This window comes from Gobio gobio (assembly GCF_949357685.1).
Source record: "Gobio gobio genome assembly, chromosome: 3".
Classification (NCBI taxonomy): Eukaryota; Metazoa; Chordata; class Actinopteri; order Cypriniformes; family Gobionidae; genus Gobio; species Gobio gobio.
In genome coordinates this window covers 2,877,831-2,900,330 of record NC_137099.1, presented here as the reverse complement: position 1 = coordinate 2,900,330, position 22,500 = coordinate 2,877,831, and the positions used below count along the sequence as shown (strand labels likewise).

At 45.0% G+C, this 22,500-nt stretch overlaps 1 protein-coding gene across 4 annotated transcripts in view; it reads right to left on the bottom strand.

Annotated features, from left to right (window-relative positions):
* Positions 1-14,879: 14,879 nt before the first annotated feature.
* Positions 14,880-22,500, bottom strand: part of LOC307123396 (sodium- and chloride-dependent GABA transporter 2-like) — a 24,474-nt gene continuing 16,853 nt past the window's right edge. For 2 of the 4 annotated variants that reach the window (XM_079811920.1, XM_079811921.1), the window contains exons 14-15: positions 15,253-15,365; positions 14,892-15,028 (exon numbers count right to left, since the gene is read on the bottom strand). In XM_079811920.1, coding sequence (XP_079668046.1) covers positions 15,273-15,365 — 93 coding nt within the window. In that variant the 3' untranslated portion in view covers positions 14,892-15,028; positions 15,253-15,272. Of the gene's footprint in view, positions 15,029-15,248; positions 15,366-22,500 lie in introns of all 4 variants that reach the window. The other 2 variants (XM_079811918.1, XM_079811919.1) reach the window with 2 other exon arrangements.

The window sequence follows — 22,500 nt, the reverse complement described above, 5'->3', positions numbered from 1 at the left end:
TTGGCCCTATAAAAAAGGATCTCAAAATTATATACATATTATATAAAATCAAAAATGATGTCAAAATTTGGATTTAGATTTATTGGCCAATGTATCGGTTATTGGCTTCAAATATGAAGAATTATCGGTTATCGTAACGGCCAAAATTTTCGTATCAAAGCATCGCTATGAAAACGGATCTCAAAATTATATACATATTATATAAAATAAAAAATTATGTATAAAATTTCGATTTAGATTTATCGGGCAATGTATCGGTTATTGGCTTTAAATATGAAGAATTATCGGTTATCGTATCGGCCAAAATTTTCATATCGAAGCATCGCTATAAAAAGGATCTCAAAATTAAATAAATGTATATAAAACCAAAAATTATATCAAAATGTGGATAAAGAATTATTCGGCCAAAATTTTCCTATAAAAAAGGATCTCAAAATGATATAAAAATTATATAAAAAATTTGGATTTAGATTTATTGGCCAATATCAAATATGAAGAATTATCGGTTATTGTATCGGGCAAAATTTTCATATCGAAGCATCGCTATATATATAAGACCAAAAATTATATCAAAATATGGATTTAGATTTATCGGCCAACATATCAGGTATCGACATCAAGTATATAGAATTATCGTTATCGGCCAAAATTTACATATCGAAGCATTGCTATGAAAAAGGATGTCAAAATTATATAAGACCAAAAATTATATCAAAATGTGGATTTAGATTTATCGGCCAATATATCGGTTATCGACTTCAAATATAAAGAATTATAGTTATCGGCCAAAATTTTCATATCGAAGCATCGCTATGAAAACGGATCTCAAAATTATATACATATTATATAAATTAAAAAATAATGTCAAAATTTGGATTTAGATTTATCGGGCAATGTATCGGTTATTGGCTTTAAATATGAAGAATTATCGGTTATCGTATCGGCCAAAATTTTCATATCGAAGCATCGCTATAAAAAGGATCTCAAAATTAAATAAATGTACATAAAACCAAAAATTATATCAAAATGTGGATAAAGAATTATCGGCCAAAATTTTCCTATAAAAAAGGATCTCAAAATGATATAAAAATTATATAAAAAATTTGGATTTAGATTTATCGGCCAATATCAAATATGAAGAATTATCGGTTATTGTATCGGGCAAAAATTTCATATCGAAGCATCGCTATAAAAACGGATCTCAAAATTATATAAGACCAAAAATTATATCAAAATGTGGATTTAGATTTATCGGCCAATATATCGGTTATCGGCTTCAAATATAAAGAATTATTCGGTCAAAATGTTCCTTTTGGTGCATCCCTCTAAAAAAGGTGCTCAAATATAAAAATTATATAAAATTAGGATTTAGATTTATTGGCCAATATATCGGTTATCGACTTCAAATATAAAGAATTATCGGTATCGACCAAAATTTTCATATCAGTTCATCCTTATAAAAAAAGGATCTGAAAATGATTTAAATTTATATAAAATCAAAATGATATCAAAATTCGGATTTAGATTTATCGGCCAATATATCGGTTATCGGCCTTCAAATATAAAGAATTATCGGTTATCGGCCAAAATTTCCATTTCGGTCATAGTTGAGAGAATTACAACAAATACATTTGATTACAGTGGTCAGAAGAGAGAAAGATGTCAGATCTGCTGTCAGCTGCTCTGTTAGTTTACTGACATTTCATGCCAACACGAAGAATATTCTTATAACATTTTCCAAATTTGCATTGTTAATAATCATGGAAATGCATCATCCCAGTGTGAAGCATTGCTGTTTGCGTTTGACTAAAGACAATGACAGCAGTTTCATTCGCTTTCAAAGCCCGAGCGTCCTGCAGTTGAGTAACATTATTGAATTATTGAATACTGCACTTTCTTCTTCTTCTCCTCCGAACTCACAGACTCATGACCCGAGCTTTGAGGTGATGGATAATTTATGACATCCAGAATAGAAGCTTCAGTGACTGGGACAAAAGCGCCGGCATGTGCGGTCTCGCTCGCGCAATCAGACAGATATTCACAGCGGAATTATGTGGCATTAGGAGAGTATTTATTACATCTTCAGGCGAGCTGGTGGTGTTGTGCCAGCGCTGTCAGTCGCTGTTGTGCAATACGAGTCGCTGTTCGAAATGGCACGCCGAGCCAAATTGCATTGGAATTGCATGACACTTGACGGATCTCCTGCCCAGTGTTTGTTTACTGGAGCTGAGTCACTTAATCGTGTTTCCCCGAGGAGCTGTCAGAAACACCAGACACACAGGCTACAGGGAATATTTACTGTCTCTCTCCTCACACACTGCAGCGAGTCAAAAACACACACACTTCTCAAACCCGCATGTCCTTCTTTTATCTGTGGAAGAGGAGGACGCTTTTCAGCATTCCCGGCACTGTAATGATTGTGCACGAATGTTAAAAAGTATACTGTACATCAAATACTGTACATGATCTCTGTTAGTGGGTGGGATATATTAGGCAGCAAATGAACATTTCGTCCTCAGAGTTGATGTGTCAGAAGCAGGAAAAATGGGCAAGCGTAAGGATTTGAGCGAGTTTGGGCCAGATTGTGACGGGTCAGAGCATCTCCAAAACTGCAGCTCTTGTGAAGGACAAGTGGAGAACCGGCCACAGGGTCATGGAGGAGCAGTGGAGAACCGGCCACAGGGTCATGAAGGACAAGTGGAGAACCGGCCACATGGTCATGGAGGACCAGTGGAGAACCGGCCACAGGGTCATGAAGAACCAGTGGAGAACCGGCCACAGGGTCATGAAGGACCAGTGGAGAACCGGCCACATGGTCATGGAGGACCAGTGGAGAACCGGCCACAGGGTCATGGAGGACCAGTGGAGAACCGGCCACAGGGTCATGGAGGACCAGTGGAGAACCGGCCACAGGGTCATGGAGGACCAGTGGAGAACCGGCCACAGGGTCATGAAGGACCAGTGGAGAACCGGCCACAGGGTCATGAAGGACCAGTGGAGAACCGGCCACAGGGTCATGGAGGACCAGTGGAGAACCGGCCACAGGGTCATGAAGGACCAGTGGAGAACCGGCCACAGGGTCATGAAGGACCAGTGGAGAACCGGCCACAGGGTCATGAAGGACCAGTGGAGAACCGGCCACAGGGTCATGGAGGACCAGTGGAGAACCGGCCACAGGGTCATGGAGGACCAGTGGAGAACCGGCCACAGGGTCATGGAGGACCAGTGGAGAACCGGCCACAGGGTCATGAAGGACCAGTGGAGAACCGGCCACAGGGTCATGGAGGACCAGTGGAGAACCGGCCACAGGGTCATGGAGGACCAGTGGAGAACCGGCCACAGGGTCATGGAGGACCAGTGGAGAACCGGCCACAGGGTCATGAAGGACCAGTGGAGAACCGGCCACAGGGTCATGGAGGACCAGTGGAGAACCGGCCACAGGGTCATGGAGGACCAGTGGAGAACCGGCCACAGGGTCATGAAGGACCAGTGGAGAACCGGCCACAGGGTCATGAAGGACCAGTGGAGAACCGGCCACAGGGTCATGGAGGACCAGTGGAGAACCGGCCACAGGGTCATGAAGGACCAGTGGAGAACCGGCCACAGGGTCATGAAGGACCAGTGGAGAACCGGCCACAGGGTCATGAAGGACCAGTGGAGAACCGGCCACAGGGTCATGAAGGACCAGTGGAGAACCGGCCACAGGGTCATGAAGGACCAGTGGAGAACCGGCCACAGGGTCATGGAGGACCAGTGGAGAACCGGCCACAGGGTCATGAAGGACCAGTGGAGAACCGGCCACAGGGTCATGGAGGACCAGTGGAGAACCGGCCACAGGGTCATAGAGGACCAGTGGAGAACCGGCCACAGGGTCATGGAGGACCAGTGGAGAACCGGCCACAGGGTCATGAAGGACCAGTGGGAACCGGCCACAGGGTCATGAAGGACCAGTGGGAACCGGCCACAGGGTCATGGAGGACCAGTGGAGAACCGGCCACAGGGTCATGGAGGACCAGTGGAGAACCGGCCACAGGGTCATGAAGGACCAGTGGAGAACCGGCCACAGGGTCATGAAGGACCAGTGGAGAACCGGCCACAGGGTCATGGAGGACCAGTGGAGAACCGGCCACAGGGTCATGGAGGACCAGTGGAGAACCGGCCACAGGGTCATGGAGGACCAGTGGAGAACCGGCCACAGGGTCATGAAGGACCAGTGGAGAACCGGCCACAGGGTCATGGAGGACCAGTGGAGAACCGGCCACAGGGTCATGGAGGACCAGTGGAGAACCGGCCACAGGGTCATGAAGGACCAGTGGAGAACCGGCCACAGGGTCATGGAGGACCAGTGGAGAACCGGCCACAGGGTCATGGAGGACCAGTGGAGAACCGGCCACAGGGTCATGGAGGACCAGTGGAGAACCGGCCACAGGATCATGAAGGACCAGTGGAGAACCGGCCACAGGGTCATGGAGGACCAGTGGAGAACCGGCCACAGGGTCATGGAGGACCAGTGGAGAACCGGCCACAGGGTCATGGAGGACCAGTGGAGAACCGGCCACAGGGTCATGAAGGACCAGTGGAGAACCGGCCACAGGGTCATGGAGGACCAGTGGAGAACCGGCCACAGGGTCATGGAGGACCAGTGGAGAACCGGCCACAGGGTCATGAAGGACCAGTGGAGAACCGGCCACAGGGTCATGAAGGACCAGTGGAGAACCGGCCACAGGGTCATGGAGGACCAGTGGAGAACCGGCCACAGGGTCATGAAGGACCAGTGGAGAACCGGCCACAGGGTCATGAAGGACCAGTGGAGAACCGGCCACAGGGTCATGGAGGACCAGTGGAGAACCGGCCACAGGGTCATGGAGGACCAGTGGAGAACCGGCCACAGGGTCATGGAGGACCAGTGGAGAACCGGCCACAGGGTCATGGAGGACCAGTGGAGAACCGGCCACAGGGTCATGAAGGACCAGTGGAGAACCGGCCACAGGGTCATGGAGGACCAGTGGAGAACCGGCCGCAGGGTCATGAAGTACCAGTGGAGAACCGGCCACAGGGTCATGGAGGACCAGTGGAGAACCGGCCACAGGGTCATGAAGGACCAGTGGAGAACCGGCCACAGGGTCATGGAGGACCAGTGGAGAACCGGCCACAGGGTCATGAAGGACCAGTGGAGAACCGGCCACAAGGTCATGAAGGACCAGTGGAGAACCGGCCACAGGGTCATGAAGGACCAGTGGAGAACCGGCCACAGGGTCATGAAGGACCAGTGGAGAACCGGCCACAGGGTCATGAAGGACCAGTGGAGAACCGGCCACAGGGTCATGGAGGACCAGTGGAGAACCGGCCACAGGGTCATGAAGGACCAGTGGAGAACCGGCCACAGGGTCATGGAGGACCAGTGGAGAACCGGCCACAGGGTCATGAAGGACCAGTGGAGAACCGGCCACAGGGTCATGAAGGACCAGTGGAGAACCGGCCACAGGGTCATGAAGGACCAGTGGAGAACCGGCCACAGGGTCATGAAGGACCAGTGGAGAACCGGCCACAGGGTCATGGAGGACCAGTGGAGAACCGGCCACAGGGTCATGAAGGACCAGTGGAGAACCGGCCACAGGGTCATGAAGGACCAGTGGAGAACCGGCCACAGGGTCATGAAGGACCAGTGGAGAACCGGCCACAGGGTCATGAAGGACCAGTGGAGAACCGGCCACAGGGTCATGGAGGACCAGTGGAGAACCGGCCACAGGGTCATGAAGGACCAGTGGAGAACCGGCCACAGGGTCATGAAGGACCAGTGGAGAACCGGCCACAGGGTCATGGAGGACCAGTGGAGAACCGGCCACAGGGTCATGGAGGACCAGTGGAGAACCGGCCACAGGGTCATGAAGGACCAGTGGGAACCGGCCACAGGGTCATGAAGGACCAGTGGGAACCGGCCACAGGGTCATGAAGGACCAGTGGAGAACCGGCCACAGGGTCATGAAGGACCAGTGGAGAACCGGCCACAGGGTCATGAAGGACCAGTGGAGAACCGGCCACAGGGTCATGAAGGACCAGTGGAGAACCGGCCACAGGGTCATGAAGGACCAGTGGAGAACCGGCCACAGGGTCATGAAGGACCAGTGGAGAACCGGCCACAGGGTCATGAAGGACCAGTGGAGAACCGGCCACAGGGTCATGGAGGACCAGTGGAGAACCGGCCACAGGGTCATGGAGGACCAGTGGGAACCGGCCACAGGGTCATGGAGGACCAGTGGAGAACCGGCCACAAGGTCATGAAGGACCAGTAGAGAACCGGCCACAGGGTCATGGAGGACCAGTGGAGAACCGGCCACAGGGTCATGAAGGAACAGTGGAGAACCGGCCACAGGGTCATGGGCGGCCGAGGCTCATTGATGCCCGTGTGGTCCGATCAAACAGACGAGCTACTGGAGCTCAAACTGCTCAAGAAGTTAATGCTGGTTCTGATAGGGGTCAGAACACACAGAGCATCTCAGTTTGTGGAGTATGGGGCGGCACAGCACTGACCCCTGTCCCGAAATCTCAATCCAATCGAGCGTCTGTGGGATGTGCTGAACAAACAAGTCAGATTCGTGGAGGCCCCATCTCACAACTTAAAGGATCTGCTGCTAACATCTTGGTGCCAGATCCCACAGCACACCTCCAGGGGTCTAGTGGAGTCCATGCTTTGACGGGTCAGCAAAACGGGGACCAACACAGGTGGTCATAATGTTATGCCTGATCGGTGCATAGTAAAGTGTCATTTATTCCTGTGATCAAAGCTGAATTTATCATCATTACTCCAGTCTTCAGTGTCAAATCAGTGGTTAATATCAATGATGCTTCATATTTTTCTTCATATTTTGTTATGTACTTAAAATCTGAAAATGGCATTGCACAATGCATATTGAATGCACACTAAGAAGGGGGGGGGGTTCAAATGGATTTTGTACAACGTGAGCATCATTTTTGGGGGTTAAACTCGTTCTTTTTACACTCTAGAAAATGCTGGGTTAAAAAACAACCCCGTTGGGTTGAAAATGGACTAACCCAGCAATTGGGCTGTTTTAAGCAAACATTTAACCCAACCACTGGGTTAAAATGACCCATTTACTGGGTTAAAACAACCCAATTGCTTTTCAACCCAACTTGGGTTGTTTTTTAACCCAGCATTTTTTAGAGTGTAAAAAGAACGAGAATTATCGGTTATCATATCGGCCAAAATGTTCATATCGAAGCTTCTCTATGAAAACAGATCTCAAAATTATATAAGACCAAAAATGATGTCAACAACACATCTCAAGGGAGACACACTGCAAGAAATGATGTTCTTCCTCAGAATCTGTCAAAATGAATTGAGTTCATGCTTAAAATGAGAACATGCTCTTGTTTTAAGCATCATGTCACTTAATTTTTATTATTTTTTATAGGGATGCACCAAAAAAAAAATTGTCCGATAACCGATAATTCTTTATATTTGAAAGCCGATAACTGATATATTGTCCGATAAATCTAAATCCACATTTTCATCATAATTGTGTGCTTGTGACGTGGCTTTTAATGGTGAGACTTTTGTTTGATTTAGATTTAATCGACTAATTTATTAATATCGGCTGTCAAATACAAAGAATTATCGGTTACTGGTAATGACTAACATTTTCATATCTTGGCCCTATAAAAAATATCTCAAAATGATTTAAATTGACGTAAAATCAAAAAATATGTATACAAATTTGGAATTAGATTTATCGGCCAATATATCGGTTATCGGCTTTCAAACATAAAGAATAATCGGTTATCGTATCGGCCAAAATGTTCACATCGAAGCATCGCTATGAAAACGGATCTCAAAATTATATACCAAAAATTATATCAAAATGTGGATTTAGATTTATCGGCCAATATATCGGTTATCGACTTCAAATATAAAGAATTATTAGTTATTGGTATCGGCCAAATTGTTTATTTTGGTGCATTCCTATAAAAAAGGATCTCAAAATTAAATAAATGTATATAAAATCTTAAATTATATAAAAATCTGAAAAAGGCATTGCACAATGTATATTGAATGCACACTAAGAATGAGGGGGGGGTGTTTTTCAAATGGATTTCAACAACGTGAGCATCATTTTTGGGGGTTAAACTCGTTCTTTTTACACTCTAAAAAATGCTGGGTTAAAAAACAACCCAGCTGGGTTGAAAATGGACTAACCCAGCAATTGGGCTGTTTTAACCCAGCGATTTGGGTTGTTTTAAGCAAACATTTAACCCAACCACTGGGTTAAAAACGACCCATTCACTGGGTTAAAACAACCCAATTGTCCATTTTCAACCCAACTTGGGTTGTTTTTTTAACCCAGCTATTTTTTTTAAAGTGTAACTATTCCGTTTCCATTGAGGACTCAACCCGCACACCCAGCGTCCTGCTGCTCTATAGGAGTGTGTGGGAGTTCACAAGAGAACACTGTGTACCATCACGTATGTTTCCCAGTGACCTCCTCACAATCAGCCCTTAATAAACCAGTCAAAACCCCACACGAGATATGACCACATGACTCCTGTCAATAAAATGACCCAATCTTCAAATGAATAAAAATAACAAGTGGCATGGATTTGAATAAATAGGTCCGGTTGTGTTCACACACTGCAGGTTTTCTGAGAATGCGGATTATTTACAGGTGTGTTTGATTTCCTGAGAGTTTAACTGTTAATGTCAGGTGTGTTTCGTTGTTTTTCCTGCGGTCAAAACACGCTGGTTCTGAGCCGGCCGTGAAGAGCTCATCTCTCACCTATCTGCCAGCGGTCCGGGAGAAATGTTGTGAGTCTCCTGGGGGTCGGCGGAGGATGTTTGCTCAGGTCAGAGCCATGTGAGAAACCACGGCGTGGGCCGGCCGACGTGTGAGGGGTGTGTGTGTGTGTTTTGGGTGATGAATGCTTTGGGATCTGTAACCCACAGCTCACCTTTGGCTCGGGCCTTGACCTGCCAATACAGATTAAAAATGAGCGAGGGTTGAGGCACGAGGACGAGCTTTCCTGTCAAAACAGTCGGAGCAAAACAGACCGAGCGGTTTAGAAATGTTGTCCACAAAATAAAACCACTAAGAAAAGACAGAAGTTAAAATATTGATTGAGGGTATAAAAGTGAGTTTTCTGCTGTATGAGAATTTGAATGACCTGAACTAACTTTTCTGGTTAGACCTAAACTGCATTTCGTTGCCTTGTACTTGTACTTGTGTAATGACAATAAAGTTGAATCTAATCATCTAATCTAATCTTACACTATATTTCCAAAAGAACTTTAATGCCATCCCATTCTTAATCCGTTGGGTTTGATATGGAGTTGCAGCTCTAAAAGCTTCAGCTTTTGTGTGTGTTTATGGGGATTCTTCTAGAAGCGCGTCTGTGATGTTGGATGAGAAGGCCTGGCTCCGCTCTAAATTCATCCCAAAGGTGTTGAGGTCAGTCCAGTTCCTCATCCATGTCTTTATGGAGACGCTTTGTGCACTGGTCAGTCATGCTGGGACAGGAAGGGGCCGTCCCAGAACCGTTCCCACAAAGTTGGGAGCATGAAATTGTCCAAAAATGTCTTGGTGAAGCATTAAGAGTTCCTTTCACTGGAACTAACCCCTGAAAAACAACCCGCCCCATAATCCCCCCTCCACCAAACTTTACACTTGGCACAATGCAGTCAGGCAAGTCCCGTTCTCCTGGCAACCGCCAAACCCAGACTCGTCCATGGGATTGCCAGAGAGAAGCGTGATTGGTCACTCAGAGAACACGTCTCCACTGCTCTAGAGTCCAGTGGCGGCGCGCTTTACCCCACTGCATCCCACGCTCTGCATTGCACTTTGGATGAGCTGCTCGGCCATGGAAACCCATTCCATGAAGCTCTACACACTGTTCTTGAGCTCATCTGAAGGCCACAGAAGTTTGGAGATCTGAGCTCTTGACTCTGTGACCCTCAGCATGCGCTGACCCCGCTCTGAGTTGCTGTTGTTCCCAATCGCTTCCACTTTGTTATAACACCACTAACAGTTGAGTGTGGAATATTTAGTGTAGAATTTGGACTTATTGCAGAGGTGTCCAGCGATCACGGTTCTCTGAGCTCCTGAGAGCGGCCCATTCTCTCACTAATGTGTGTAGAAGCGACACACACACACACACACACACACACACACACACACACACACACACACACACACACACACACACACACACACACACACACACACACACACACACACACTCCTGAGAGAGGCCCATTCTCTCACTAATATATGTAGAAGCGAACACACACACACACACACACACACACACACACACACACACACACACTCCTGAGAGCGGCCCATTCTCTCACTAATGTGTGTAGAAGTGTCTGCAGGCCTAGAGCTTGAGTTACACACCTGTGGCCATGAAGAGGTTCAACACCTGAACTCAGTGATGTGGAGGGGCGGAACAATACTTTTGGCCATATAGTGTATGTCTAGGTTGTTGGTTAAAAGCGTGCATATGGACAATTTTCAGCATCATTACTCCAGTCTTCATTGTCACATGATCCTTCAGAAATCATTCTAAACTGATGTGTTTCAAAAACAACGAGAGCCAGACAGATAATTGAAACACACAGTCCAGAACGAACACACACACAAACGAGCGCATGCTTTGGCTCCGACAGCCCAACGTGCAGCGGCTTCCCTGACGCAGGAGATGCTGAATCAAACACACGCGCATTACAGATATAATCCACCGAACACAATAACACACAACCATATGGACACACACAGGCCACCCTCGCTCTAAATATAGAGCACACACTATCAGAACGTGCATATGGACATGCGTGCATGGACACGTGCGCAGACGGCACACATATTGACACACACACACACACACACACACACACACACACACACACACACACACACACACACACACACACGGCTGACAGCACTAAATGAATCCATATATAAATCGAGCGCTAAAAGGCACTTCTAGTTATCATTGTGCAGCCCATCTGTTCTGTTCTGTCCCAGCATGCCTCATTCATAATAGAATACCGACGAGGCTTAAGGTATATTGTACACGCTTTACAAAAGTCTAAGAGGACCTATTATGCCCTTTCACAAAGGGTTTCACGCTCGAATGTTCTCCAGTGTTGCGGCTCCTCTCTTCCCAGTCTGTCAGTAACACTCTGTCTCTATGAAGCCCCGCCTTCTGAAAAGCACACTGTGCTCTGATTGGTCGGCTGGAAGATTGTGTTGTGATTGGTCAGTTTGGGAAATGCCCCGCCCCTTACTTACTACCCCTTGTTATTAAAAATATAGACTGCAGAAAGCTTGCGATCCAAATGTTCCGTGAAAAACCTTTGTTTGTGCTTTCTGTTCGATTTAATTGTAAATATATCTATTAAAATACTGATATTCTGCTCTGTAACTCCTCCCCTAACTGCCCTGCCCTGTATCTTGCTCTCTCATTGGCTGTAGAGTCACTCCCGGATAACAGAAAATGGCCAAAGTGGGCGGAGCTGATGACTAACAGACAGCAGACAAACGGCAAACCTGTCACTCAAAGTGGCCACGCCCTTAATTATGCAGAACTTTAAGGCTTTATATAATGTAAACGAATGAGTTATAAATAAATTCACCCCCCCCACAGTCGTCATGAAGGACAACATTAGCCGTACAGACCAAAAGCACAGTTTGTCCCAGACTGTAAACATGTGTTCTTCTGCTGTAAAGTTGGCCATTTTAACATGAGCTCAATGAGATTCTGCTCCTTCTGGAGTCTGCCTCTAGTGGCCAGTCCATGAACTGCAGTTTAAGTCACTTCAGTATCGGCTTCAGGAGAAACTGCACAGCAAAATCCCCAGTGTTAAATTAACACTCCTCAGTGTACATATGTGTCCACACTACAGGGTGTTAAAAGTAACACTTAAGAAGTGTTAAAGTTAATGAGATAATTAAGTGATTAATTAAGTTAAGATTTACCATTAGTGATGAGAAACACAAGAACTACAACTGACTTCAGTCACAGCTTTAGATGAAATCAACTGAAGATAAAAGAAGACATTAAATCTCAGAAGATCTCAGCAGAGGAGGATTAAACAACTCCACAAACAGCATTACCAGCTTCACACATTACTAACCAGACTGACTTTATTTCTGTCAGACGACTACAGAAGCTCTTACTGAGGTTTAGATGTTGATGATTTATTGAAAATAATAGTTTTGTTTGACGCCACCATTATGGTGATCAGTGTTGCTTTAGTTGGACTCTTGACCCTTGACTTGTCAGTATTTTTTTCTCTCTGTCTGCTGTAACTGTTTGTTACAGTGAGAACAGCAAGAGAAACTTGATGATGACAAGTTGATGACAGATGATGTTGGCTTGTTGTTGGTGATGCAGTTGTTATCATCATATGGTGCCTTATTTGCTGATCTCCTGAGAGTCATGGATTATAGTAGCTTTGTGACTTTACAGCAGGAGATCCAGCAGTGTTTTCATCAGATAAACTGATCAATGTTTAAAACATGTACATAAATCTTGTTTTCCGGTTTAATAACACATCACACAATAAGCACTTCTAACTCCTGCGAGATTTACTCACACACAGACATCAAGAATCAGCCTATGAATCTCAACAATGGTGACAAGCTTCATGCCGCAATGCATTCTGGGTGCATCATGCAAAACTCATCCATGGCTCCCAGAATGCATTGAGGCATGAAGCATGTCACCATTGTTGAGATTCATAGGCTGATTCTTTATTTCTGTGTGTGAGTTCATCTCGCAGGAGTTAGAAGTGATTAGTGAAGAATCTGCTTTAAAACCTTATTCAGCTCTACTGATTAAAACCGATCTGGATCTTTCCTGGAATCACAGTAAAAACAGAGTTAATCAGTGATTTAAATCACTATACAATGATCATATTCTTATCACTAAGCAGCCAACAGCATCTGATTGTGTTTACTCTTGCTTTTCTTGCCATTGCAAACTCAGTTACAGCAGCCAGAGAAACACTAATGTTAAAATGTCATCAAACTGCCCAACTAAAGAAAACACTGATCACTATGGTGGGTGACATTAAAAAAGTTTCAACAACAAATGTAATTCTCAATAAGAGCTTCTGTAGACGTCTGACAGAAATAAAGTCAGTCTGGTTAGTAATGTGTGAAGCTGGTAATGCTGTTTGTGGAGTTGTTTAATCCTCCTCTGCTGAGATCTTCAGAGATTTAATGTCTTCTTTTATCTTCAGTGGATTTCATCTAAAGCTGTGGCTGAAGTCAGTTGTAGTTCTTGTGTTTCTCATCACTAATGGTCAATCATCACTTAATTAATCACTTAATTATCTCATTAACTTTAACACTTCTTAAGTGTTACTTTTAACACCCTGTAGTGTGGACACATATGTACACTGAGGAGTGTTAATTTAACACTGGGGATTTTGCTGTGTGCGGGAGGAGCCGCAAAATTTTGATTTCGCAAAACCTGTCGGCGAGTCAAAAGGAGCTCGGCATAACTCAACCAGGCCCCGCCCCTTTATTCTGCATATTAATTATTTAAATGAGGAATATTGTGACGTGTTGATTCCCGACGCTATACAAGTAACTGTGACTTGACAAAACCTCCAAAAAGTCATTTTTCACCATTTTAATAAACAAATGTTTCCTGACAATGTCATTATAAACAATCATTCCAAAAGTGTAATTATGTGAAGAACTATATAAAGCATAATTATGAGTTTCAAATGCATAAAATAGATCAAAAACATCAAAAATGCTGAAGAGATAAACAAATCCTATTTTAGCAACATATACATGAGCAATGGCTGAGATATACATCTTCAGTCTCCAGAACGAAAAACATCACAGGGGGGAAATTACACAAATTTGCAAAACATTTGCACAAAAATGCACATTTTCCCAAGCGAAATAATGATGCTCAAGAGCTCAATGTATTTATATAGCGTGATATATAGTTTTTGTTATATCTTGACTTTATTTTTAAAATGGCGTATTACAGTAATGAGAATCTAATGAGATTCATAACCATGAGAATTGCCAAAAAACAACACAACAGTAACGAGAACGAGGCTTTTGAGGAAAATATCATTAAAACAATATCATAATGAGACCCATTAGATCAGATTATTTGAGACATTATATATATATAAAGACGGGTGCATTATGATATAAATATATATATTTTTATACAGCTTTATTTAATTAAGTACTCATAAATATATATATATAAGTACTCTGAGAGTGAATCAGTTATTGTAGTGCTATTTATATAATATTATAGTAGCTTTTATTTATATATTTTATTATATATATATATATATATCATTATCTACTGTATAATCTTTACAACTTCAACATTTCAGATTTTCCCCCACAATTTAAATTATTATATATTATAATATGCATACCCATTATGTATGTAACTATACATATATATGAAAAAATATATAACATATATTATACTAAATAATATAATACTAAAGTAAAACTCTCAGAGAATTTATAAATATATATATAATTATATAAAGCTGTATAAATATATAATATATAATGCGCCAGTCTCTCTCTCTCTCTCTCTCTCTCTCTCTCTCTCTCTCTCTCTCCATACTGTATATGTATATGTATATATATATATATATATATAGCTAAATAAATAAATAAATAAATACAATAATACATATGCATATATATGGGAGCATTATGATATACATATATATATATATATAAATATAAGTACTCTAAGAGTGAATCAGTGTTATTTTAGTATTATTTACATACTATTACCTCTGTAATGATTATTATTTTAAATAGCTTTTATTTATTTATTTCCAGTTTTCATTGTTTATTTTTAAGCTTTAATAACATGCCACCACATATTACGGTTGATGTGTAATTCATAAATGACATTTATTTATCTTTCAGCCGAATAAAGAGTCAAGAAAACGGCTTTCATTCGCACTGGAGATGGACTGACGCAAAAGCAGGTCATCCAGGGATTTCTGAAGATATGAAGAACACAAATGAAAACTATTATTGAATATCCTGTCAAATGTCAAGCGAGCGTCCATCATCATCATCATCATCATCATCATCATCATCATCATCATCATCATCATCATCATCATCATCATCATCATCATCATCATCATCATCGACGTGAAGAGGCTTGTTATTAAGACAAAGAGTTTCATTACATCAGACCTCTTCAGTTTCACTCACTTACACCACGTCCTTAACTGGCTCTTAGGGCTTCTTTGTGCTGAGGTCAAAGGTCAAGCGCGCGGCATCAGAAAGGTGCTCGTCTGTCAGCGCGGGGCGGCACAGCAGGCGGAGACGCTGCACACGGGACACATGAATGGCCTGTTATCCACCAGAGAGACTTCAGGAGGGTTATTAGGCGCTCGAGACTCTCTGTCTGCGTCAGGGGTTTTATTTGCCACTTATATAAACAACTGTCATTGGTTTAACAATGAAGCACATTAAACACTCCACATCGACTCTTTTATGAGCGAATCAACTGCAGTCCCATGAAGCACTGCAAATGATGAGGCATAAAGCTTTAAATACAGAAATACAAGATGAGGATATACGCCGATCAGGCATAAGCGCCTTCATTATATTGTGCTGCCAAAACCTTCCACCTTTCTATCAGAACCAGCATTAACTTCTGGAGCAGTTTGAGCTCCAGTAGCTCGTCTGTTTGATCGACCACACGTGCATCAATGAGCCTCGGCCGCCCATGACCCTGTGGCCGGTTTTCCACTGGTTCTTCATGACCCTGTGGCCGGTTCTCCACTGGTCCTCCATGACCCTGTGGCCGGTTCTCCACTGGTCCTTCATGACCCTGTGGCCGGTTCTCCACTGGTCCTCCATGACCCTGTGGCCGGTTCTCCACTGGTCCTCCATGACCCTGTGGCCGGTTCTCCACTGGTCCTCCATGACCCTGTGGCCGGTTCTCCTCTGGTTCTTCATGACCCTGTGGCCGGTTCTCCACTGGTCCTCCATGACCCTGTGGCCGGTTCTCCACTGGTCCTCCATGACCCTGTGGCCGGTTCTCCACTGGTCCTCCATGACCCTGTGGCCGGTTCTCCACTGGTCCTCCATGACCCTGTGGCCGGTTCTCCACTGGTCCTCCATGACCCTGTGGCCGGTTCTCCACTGGTCCTCCATGACCCTGTGGCCGGTTCTCCTCTGGTTCTTCATGACCCTGTGGCCGGTTCTCCACTGGTCCTCCATGACCCTGTGGCCGGTTCTCCACTGGTCCTCCATGACCCTGTGGCCGGTTCTCCACTGGTCCTCCATGACCCTGTGGCCGGTTTTCCACTGGTCCTTCATGACCCTGTGGCCGGTTCTCCACTGGTCCTCCATGACCCTGTGGCCGGTTCTCCACTGGTCCTTCATGACCCTGTGGCCGGTTCTCCACTGGTCCTTCATGACCCTGTGGCCGGTTTTCCACTGGTTCTTCATGACCCTGTGGCTGGTTCTCCACTGGTCCTTCATGACCCTGTGGCCGGTTCTCCACTGGTCCTTCATGACCCTGTGGCCGGTTCTCCACTGGTCCTCCATGACCCTGTGGCCGGTTCTCCACTGGTCCTTCATGACCCTGTGGCCGGTTCTCCACTGGTCCTTCATGACCCTGTGGCCGGTTTTCCACTGGTTCTTCATGACCCTGTGGCCGGTTCTCCACTGGTCCTCCATGACCCTGTGGCCGGTTTTCCACTGGTCCTTCATGACCCTGTGGCCGGTTCTCCACTGGTCCTCCATGACCCTGTGGCCGGTTCTCCACTGGTCCTCCATGACCCTGTGGCCGGTTCTCCACTGGTCCTCCATGACCCTGTGGCCGGTTCTCCTCTGGTTCTTCATGACCCTGTGGCCGGTTCTCCACTGGTCCTCCATGACCCTGTGGCCGGTTCTCCACTGGTCCTCCATGACCCTGTGGCCGGTTCTCCACTGGTCCTTCATGACCCTGTGGCCGGTTCTCCACTGGTCCTCCATGACCCTGTGGCCGGTTCTCCACTGGTCCTTCATGACCCTGTGGCCGGTTCTCCACTGGTCCTTCATGACCCTGTGGCCGGTTTTCCACTGGTTCTTCATGACCCTGTGGCTGGTTCTCCACTGGTCCTCCATGACCCTGTGGCCGGTTCTCCACTGGTCCTCCATGACCCTGTGGCCGGTTCTCCACTGGTCCTTCATGACCCTGTGGCCGGTTCTCCACTGGTCCTTCATGACCCTGTGGCCGGTTCTCCACTGGTCCTCCATGACCCTGTGGCCGGTTCTCCACTGGTCCTTCATGACCCTGTGGCCGGTTTTCCACTGGTTCTTCATGACCCTGTGGCTGGTTCTCCACTGGTCCTCCATGACCCTGTGGCCGGTTCTCCACTGGTCCTTCATGACCCTGTGGCCGGTTCTCCACTGGTCCTCCATGACCCTGTGGCCGGTTCTCCACTGGTCCTCCATGACCCTGTGGCCGGTTCTCCACTGGTCCTCCATGACCCTGTGGCCGGTTCTCCTCTGGTTCTTCATGACCCTGTGGCCGGTTCTCCACTGGTCCTCCATGACCCTGTGGCCGGTTCTCCACTGGTCCTCCATGACCCTGTGGCCGGTTCTCCTCTGGTTCTTCATGACCCTGTGGCCGGTTCTCCACTGGTCCTCCATGACCCTGTGGCCGGTTCTCCACTGGTCCTCCATGACCCTGTGGCCGGTTCTCCACTGGTCCTCCATGACCCTGTGGCCGGTTCTCCACTGGTCCTCCATGACCCTGTGGCCGGTTCTCCACTGGTCCTTCATGACCCTGTGGCCGGTTCTCCACTGGTCCTTCATGACCCTGTGGCCGGTTCTCCTCTGGTTCTTCATGACCCTGTGGCCGGTTCTCCTCTGGTTCTTCATGACCCTGTGGCCGGTTCTCCACTGGTCCTCCATGACCCCGTGGCCGGTTTTCCACTGGTCCTTCATGACCCTGTGGCCGGTTCTCCACTGGTCCTTCATGACCCTGTGGCCGGTTCTCCACTGGTCCTTCATGACCCTGTGGCCGGTTCTCCACTGGTCCTTCATGACCCTGTGGCCGGTTCTCCACTGGTCCTTCATGACCCTGTGGCCGGTTCTCCACTGGTCCTTCATGACCCTGTGGCCGGTTCTCCACTGGTCCTTCATGACCCTGTGGCCGGTTCTCCACTGGTCCTTCATGACCCTGTGGCCGGTTCTCCACTGGTCCTTCATGACCCTGTGGCCGGTTCTCCACTGGTCCTTCATGACCCTGTGGCCGGTTCTCCACTGGTCCTTCATGACCCTGTGGCCGGTTCTCCACTGGTCCTTCATGACCCTGTGGCCGGTTCTCCACTGGTCCTTCATGACCCCGTGGCCGGTTCTCCACTGGTCCTCCATGACCCTGTGGCCGGTTCTCCACTGGTCCTTCATGACCCTGTGGCCGGTTCTCCACTGGTCCTTCATGACCCTGTGGCCGGTTCTCCACTGGTCCTCCATGACCCTGTGGCCGGTTCTCCACTGGTCCTTCATGACCCTGTGGCCGGTTCTCTTCTTCACTTTTGATAGAGACTGGCCACTGCAGACCGGGAACACCCCACAAGAGCTGCAGTTCTGGAGATGCTCTGACCCAGTCGTCTAGCCGTCACAATCTGGCCCTTGTCAAACTCGCTCAAATCCTTACACTTGCCCATTTTTCCTGCTTCTAACACATCAACTCTGAGGACGAAATGTTCACTTGCTGCCTTATATATCCCACCCACTAACAGAGTGTGTCATAATGTTATGCCTGATCGGTGAGGGGATTTATTTCTCAGAATTCTGACTTTTTCTCGGAATTCAGATTTTTCTCTCTCTCAGAATATTCTCGGAAATGTGACTCGTTTTCCTCAGAATTATTTTTTTTTTTTCTTTTTTTTCCCTCTCGGAATTGCACGTTTTTTCCCTCCGAATTGTGACCTTTTATTGAAATTCAGATTTTTTTCTTCTCGTAATCTTTTTCTTGGAATCAAGTTTTTTTCTCAGAATTCAGATTTGTTTTTTTTGGAATCCCAATTTTTTCCCCTCAGAATTCTGACTCTTTTTTTTTTCTCTCTCTCTATTTTTTTCTTCTTGGAATTGCACGTTTTTTTCCCTCTAAATTCGAACTAATTTACCAGTCGTCTAGCCGTCACAATCTGGCCCTTGTCAAACTCGCTCAAATCCTTACGCTGCGTTCACTTGCTGCCTAATATATCCCACCCACTAACCGGAGATGCAGAGATCATCAGTGTTATTCACTGCACCGGTCATAATGTTATGCCTGAATAAAAGTCTTTGAATATATATCTATTAGGGGTGGCACAGTACATGGAAAAAAAAACGAACCGTTCGGTTCGCTTGTCTCGGTTCGAAGTGTGTGCGTCGCACGGTTCGACGTATGCGCAATGTATCCTCGTGCCCGTATGTTACCTCAGACAGTGGGTGTCCTTTTCGCGCAAAATAAGACAAGAGGTGTGTGTGTGTGTGTGGACATTAGGGATGCAACAATACAGTTAGTCCACGGTTCAATACACACCTCGGTTTTTACCCACGGTTTTTGGTTCGGTTCGTTTCTGATGGCTTGTCACATCAGTTTTTGTTATTCTTTTCTTAGGCGACAGGAACAGCAAGAGGTTAAGGAGAAAAAAGACAATTTTTTATTGCAATACTCTTTCTTTATTTTACTTAAAAGAATTGAAAAACCTTACATAAACTTAAAACTTTACTTAACAAAACCCTTGTACACATTCCTAGTGTATTGGATAATATAAAATAAATATATATAAAGATTTACACTGGAAGCTCAGAACTGTACAGCAGCATTTAAGTATGAAATTGAATGAATGAATGTAAAAATAAAACACTTCACAGATTTCACTATAAAATATACACTGATTCTTATTAAAGCTACTGTATTTGTTTTTCAGTCAAGAGCAGTGAGTGATTTTCTCTTTGTCTTTTGTTGTTGTACTAACATTAAAGGGATATTTCACGCAAAAATGAAAATTCTGTCATCGAGAAATGAATACAGGTTTGGAACAATATTAGAGTGAGTAAATAATGACATAATTGTATAGGTGAACTGTCCCTTTAAGGACCTTTACTATAGGCTGCGCTTCTGTCAATTAAAGACCTGCCTGCATCTAATATACAGACACACGCAATTTTACTTTCACTTTAAACAAAACCGACTGTGTTTATATAAACCTTGTGTGTATTTGACAGTATTAGCACAATAAGACGACTACTTAGTCCAGTAATCACGTTTTTGACAGGCGTTTAGTGCTCGTGCTCGGAAAAGCGCATGTTAAAACCGCGCATACGTGAATGAGCCGGCAAGGCTTTAAAACGCATGCAAATAATGAACTTTGGTGATTGTGAATAACTCTAGTGTTCCGTGAGTATAACTCTACCACTAACGTGTGATGTGAATGTATGTCGCATTGTTCAGTATATTGGGATGGAGCAAATGATAGAATTTGTAGAAAAATAATTAATCGAAACCGAAAAAAATGCAATTCACAAGCGCGTATTGAACCGTGAATGCCGTACCGAACGGTTCAATATTATATTGAGAATTGTGGCATCCCTAGTGGACATATAGTAAAGTAAAAGTGGAGTGCTGCAGGTCACGTCACGTGTAGAAATGCAAGTGGGAGAGATAAGGAAGTCTGCCCGGAGTTGTTTGAGGATGCGCCAGCGTCGTAAAGCAGGGCAGATGCAGTGCGGAGAGCGGGAGCCGCGCGCGAGCGCTAGTTGCGCAGTCACACACGGGCAGTGTTTGTCTCGCGCAGCTGAACCGCGGCTCGTGTACTGTGTTGTGAACTTTTATCTTCTAAAGTGTAGGAAACTCAGAAGATGAAGACCAGGAGACTTCGGGATCAAACAGAAGTGATTCTTTTAATGAGAACTCTCTGTGCTGCAGGTCGTCCGAAAACAGTCTGACTCAAACAGCATATCTGATATATGGTTATATGGTATATGGTTATATACATTCCAAAGGGGGAGGGATTTACATTGAGATTGAACAAAGCATGTAAATTAAATATACAGGTTTTGGGAAAACCCGCCCAGACAGAGTATCACCAATCCTACTCCTAATCAGCATAACTATTCAAACGCATAGAGGCAACGACGGTGAGAGTCTGAAAACAGGTCCGGCAGGAATCTCCTGCTGGAAACCCCAGAATCATTATCTATACCTTAAATGCTAAATACAATGTACTTTCTTAAATTTGTAATCTTACAACTGCAAATACAGACAAATATAGTCCATTCTGTCACGTTTTCCGGTCTTCTCCTCCGACCCCTGTCTGTCTCATGCTTTGATTTATGATGGGCAGCATATATCTGCTGCACATGCGACCTGTTCCCTTCTGTCTCATACACACATGCATATATAACATGTTGTATATAAGTAGTTCACATGATAAATGTAACATTTAAAAGTTAAGATATGCTTCTAGTTTTAATAATTTAAACATGCCTTTGAAGTTTGGGCAAAAACTTCTGGCAGTGTTGTGTTTTCGTGTATTTTTTATTGATTTTTTTCACAGCGCTGGATGTCGTATGGGGATTGTGAAACACACGGAACACTTCATGGTGAAATGTGTTAATCAGCTCAGCTGAATTAAAGCCAGTGCATTGTTCTGATCAAAATTGATATGATTTTTCGTACATGAAAAATGTGTCGGACTGGGTAGATATCCAGTTAGGAAACAACTTGATATAACAATTTTTGAATATTGTATCCTAAATTGTGGATGATTAAGCTATATTTACCATATGCTGAAGTACATTTCTGGAATGTTAACGATTAAAAAAAACAACAACAACAAGAACCGTACAGAACCGAAAACCGTGACCCTAAAACCGTGATACGAACCGAACCGTAGGTTTTGTGAATCGTGCCACCCCTAATATATATATAGGTTTATATAATTAAATATTCTGATAAATAAATAAATAAAGTACTCTGAAAGTGAAATAGTATTATTTATATATTATTATATTATATTAATTATTTATTTTTTCTTATATTCTTATATTTTTATGTGGTTTTATTATTAGCAGCTCAAGTGTCTTTTGCTGAAACTCTATTGTAATTGCTAGATTGTCTAAGGATCAGAATTCTCCCCTAAGAGCGTTCAGACCAAACCGTAAGTCGTAGAGACTTGAAACTTTGAGGGATGGTAGAACTCACACTGTCTAAAACTCCACCAATCCTCGCCCCAATCGGCCTGATGGTGGCGCTACAGCGCTCAAAACTACACAATGGCTCATAACTCATAAAGTGTGTTATCGTTGGCGAAATCAGTTGATCCAAACCAGTGCAGAAAGATTCATGTCAATAATGATCAAAATAAAGGCAAAATTTCGATTCACGTCTGCGATGGGACGCAAAACGTGTGAAGTGGGCGTGGCCAATTTTACTAAAACGGCTTTAACTTGTGAACAGAAAGAGATCATT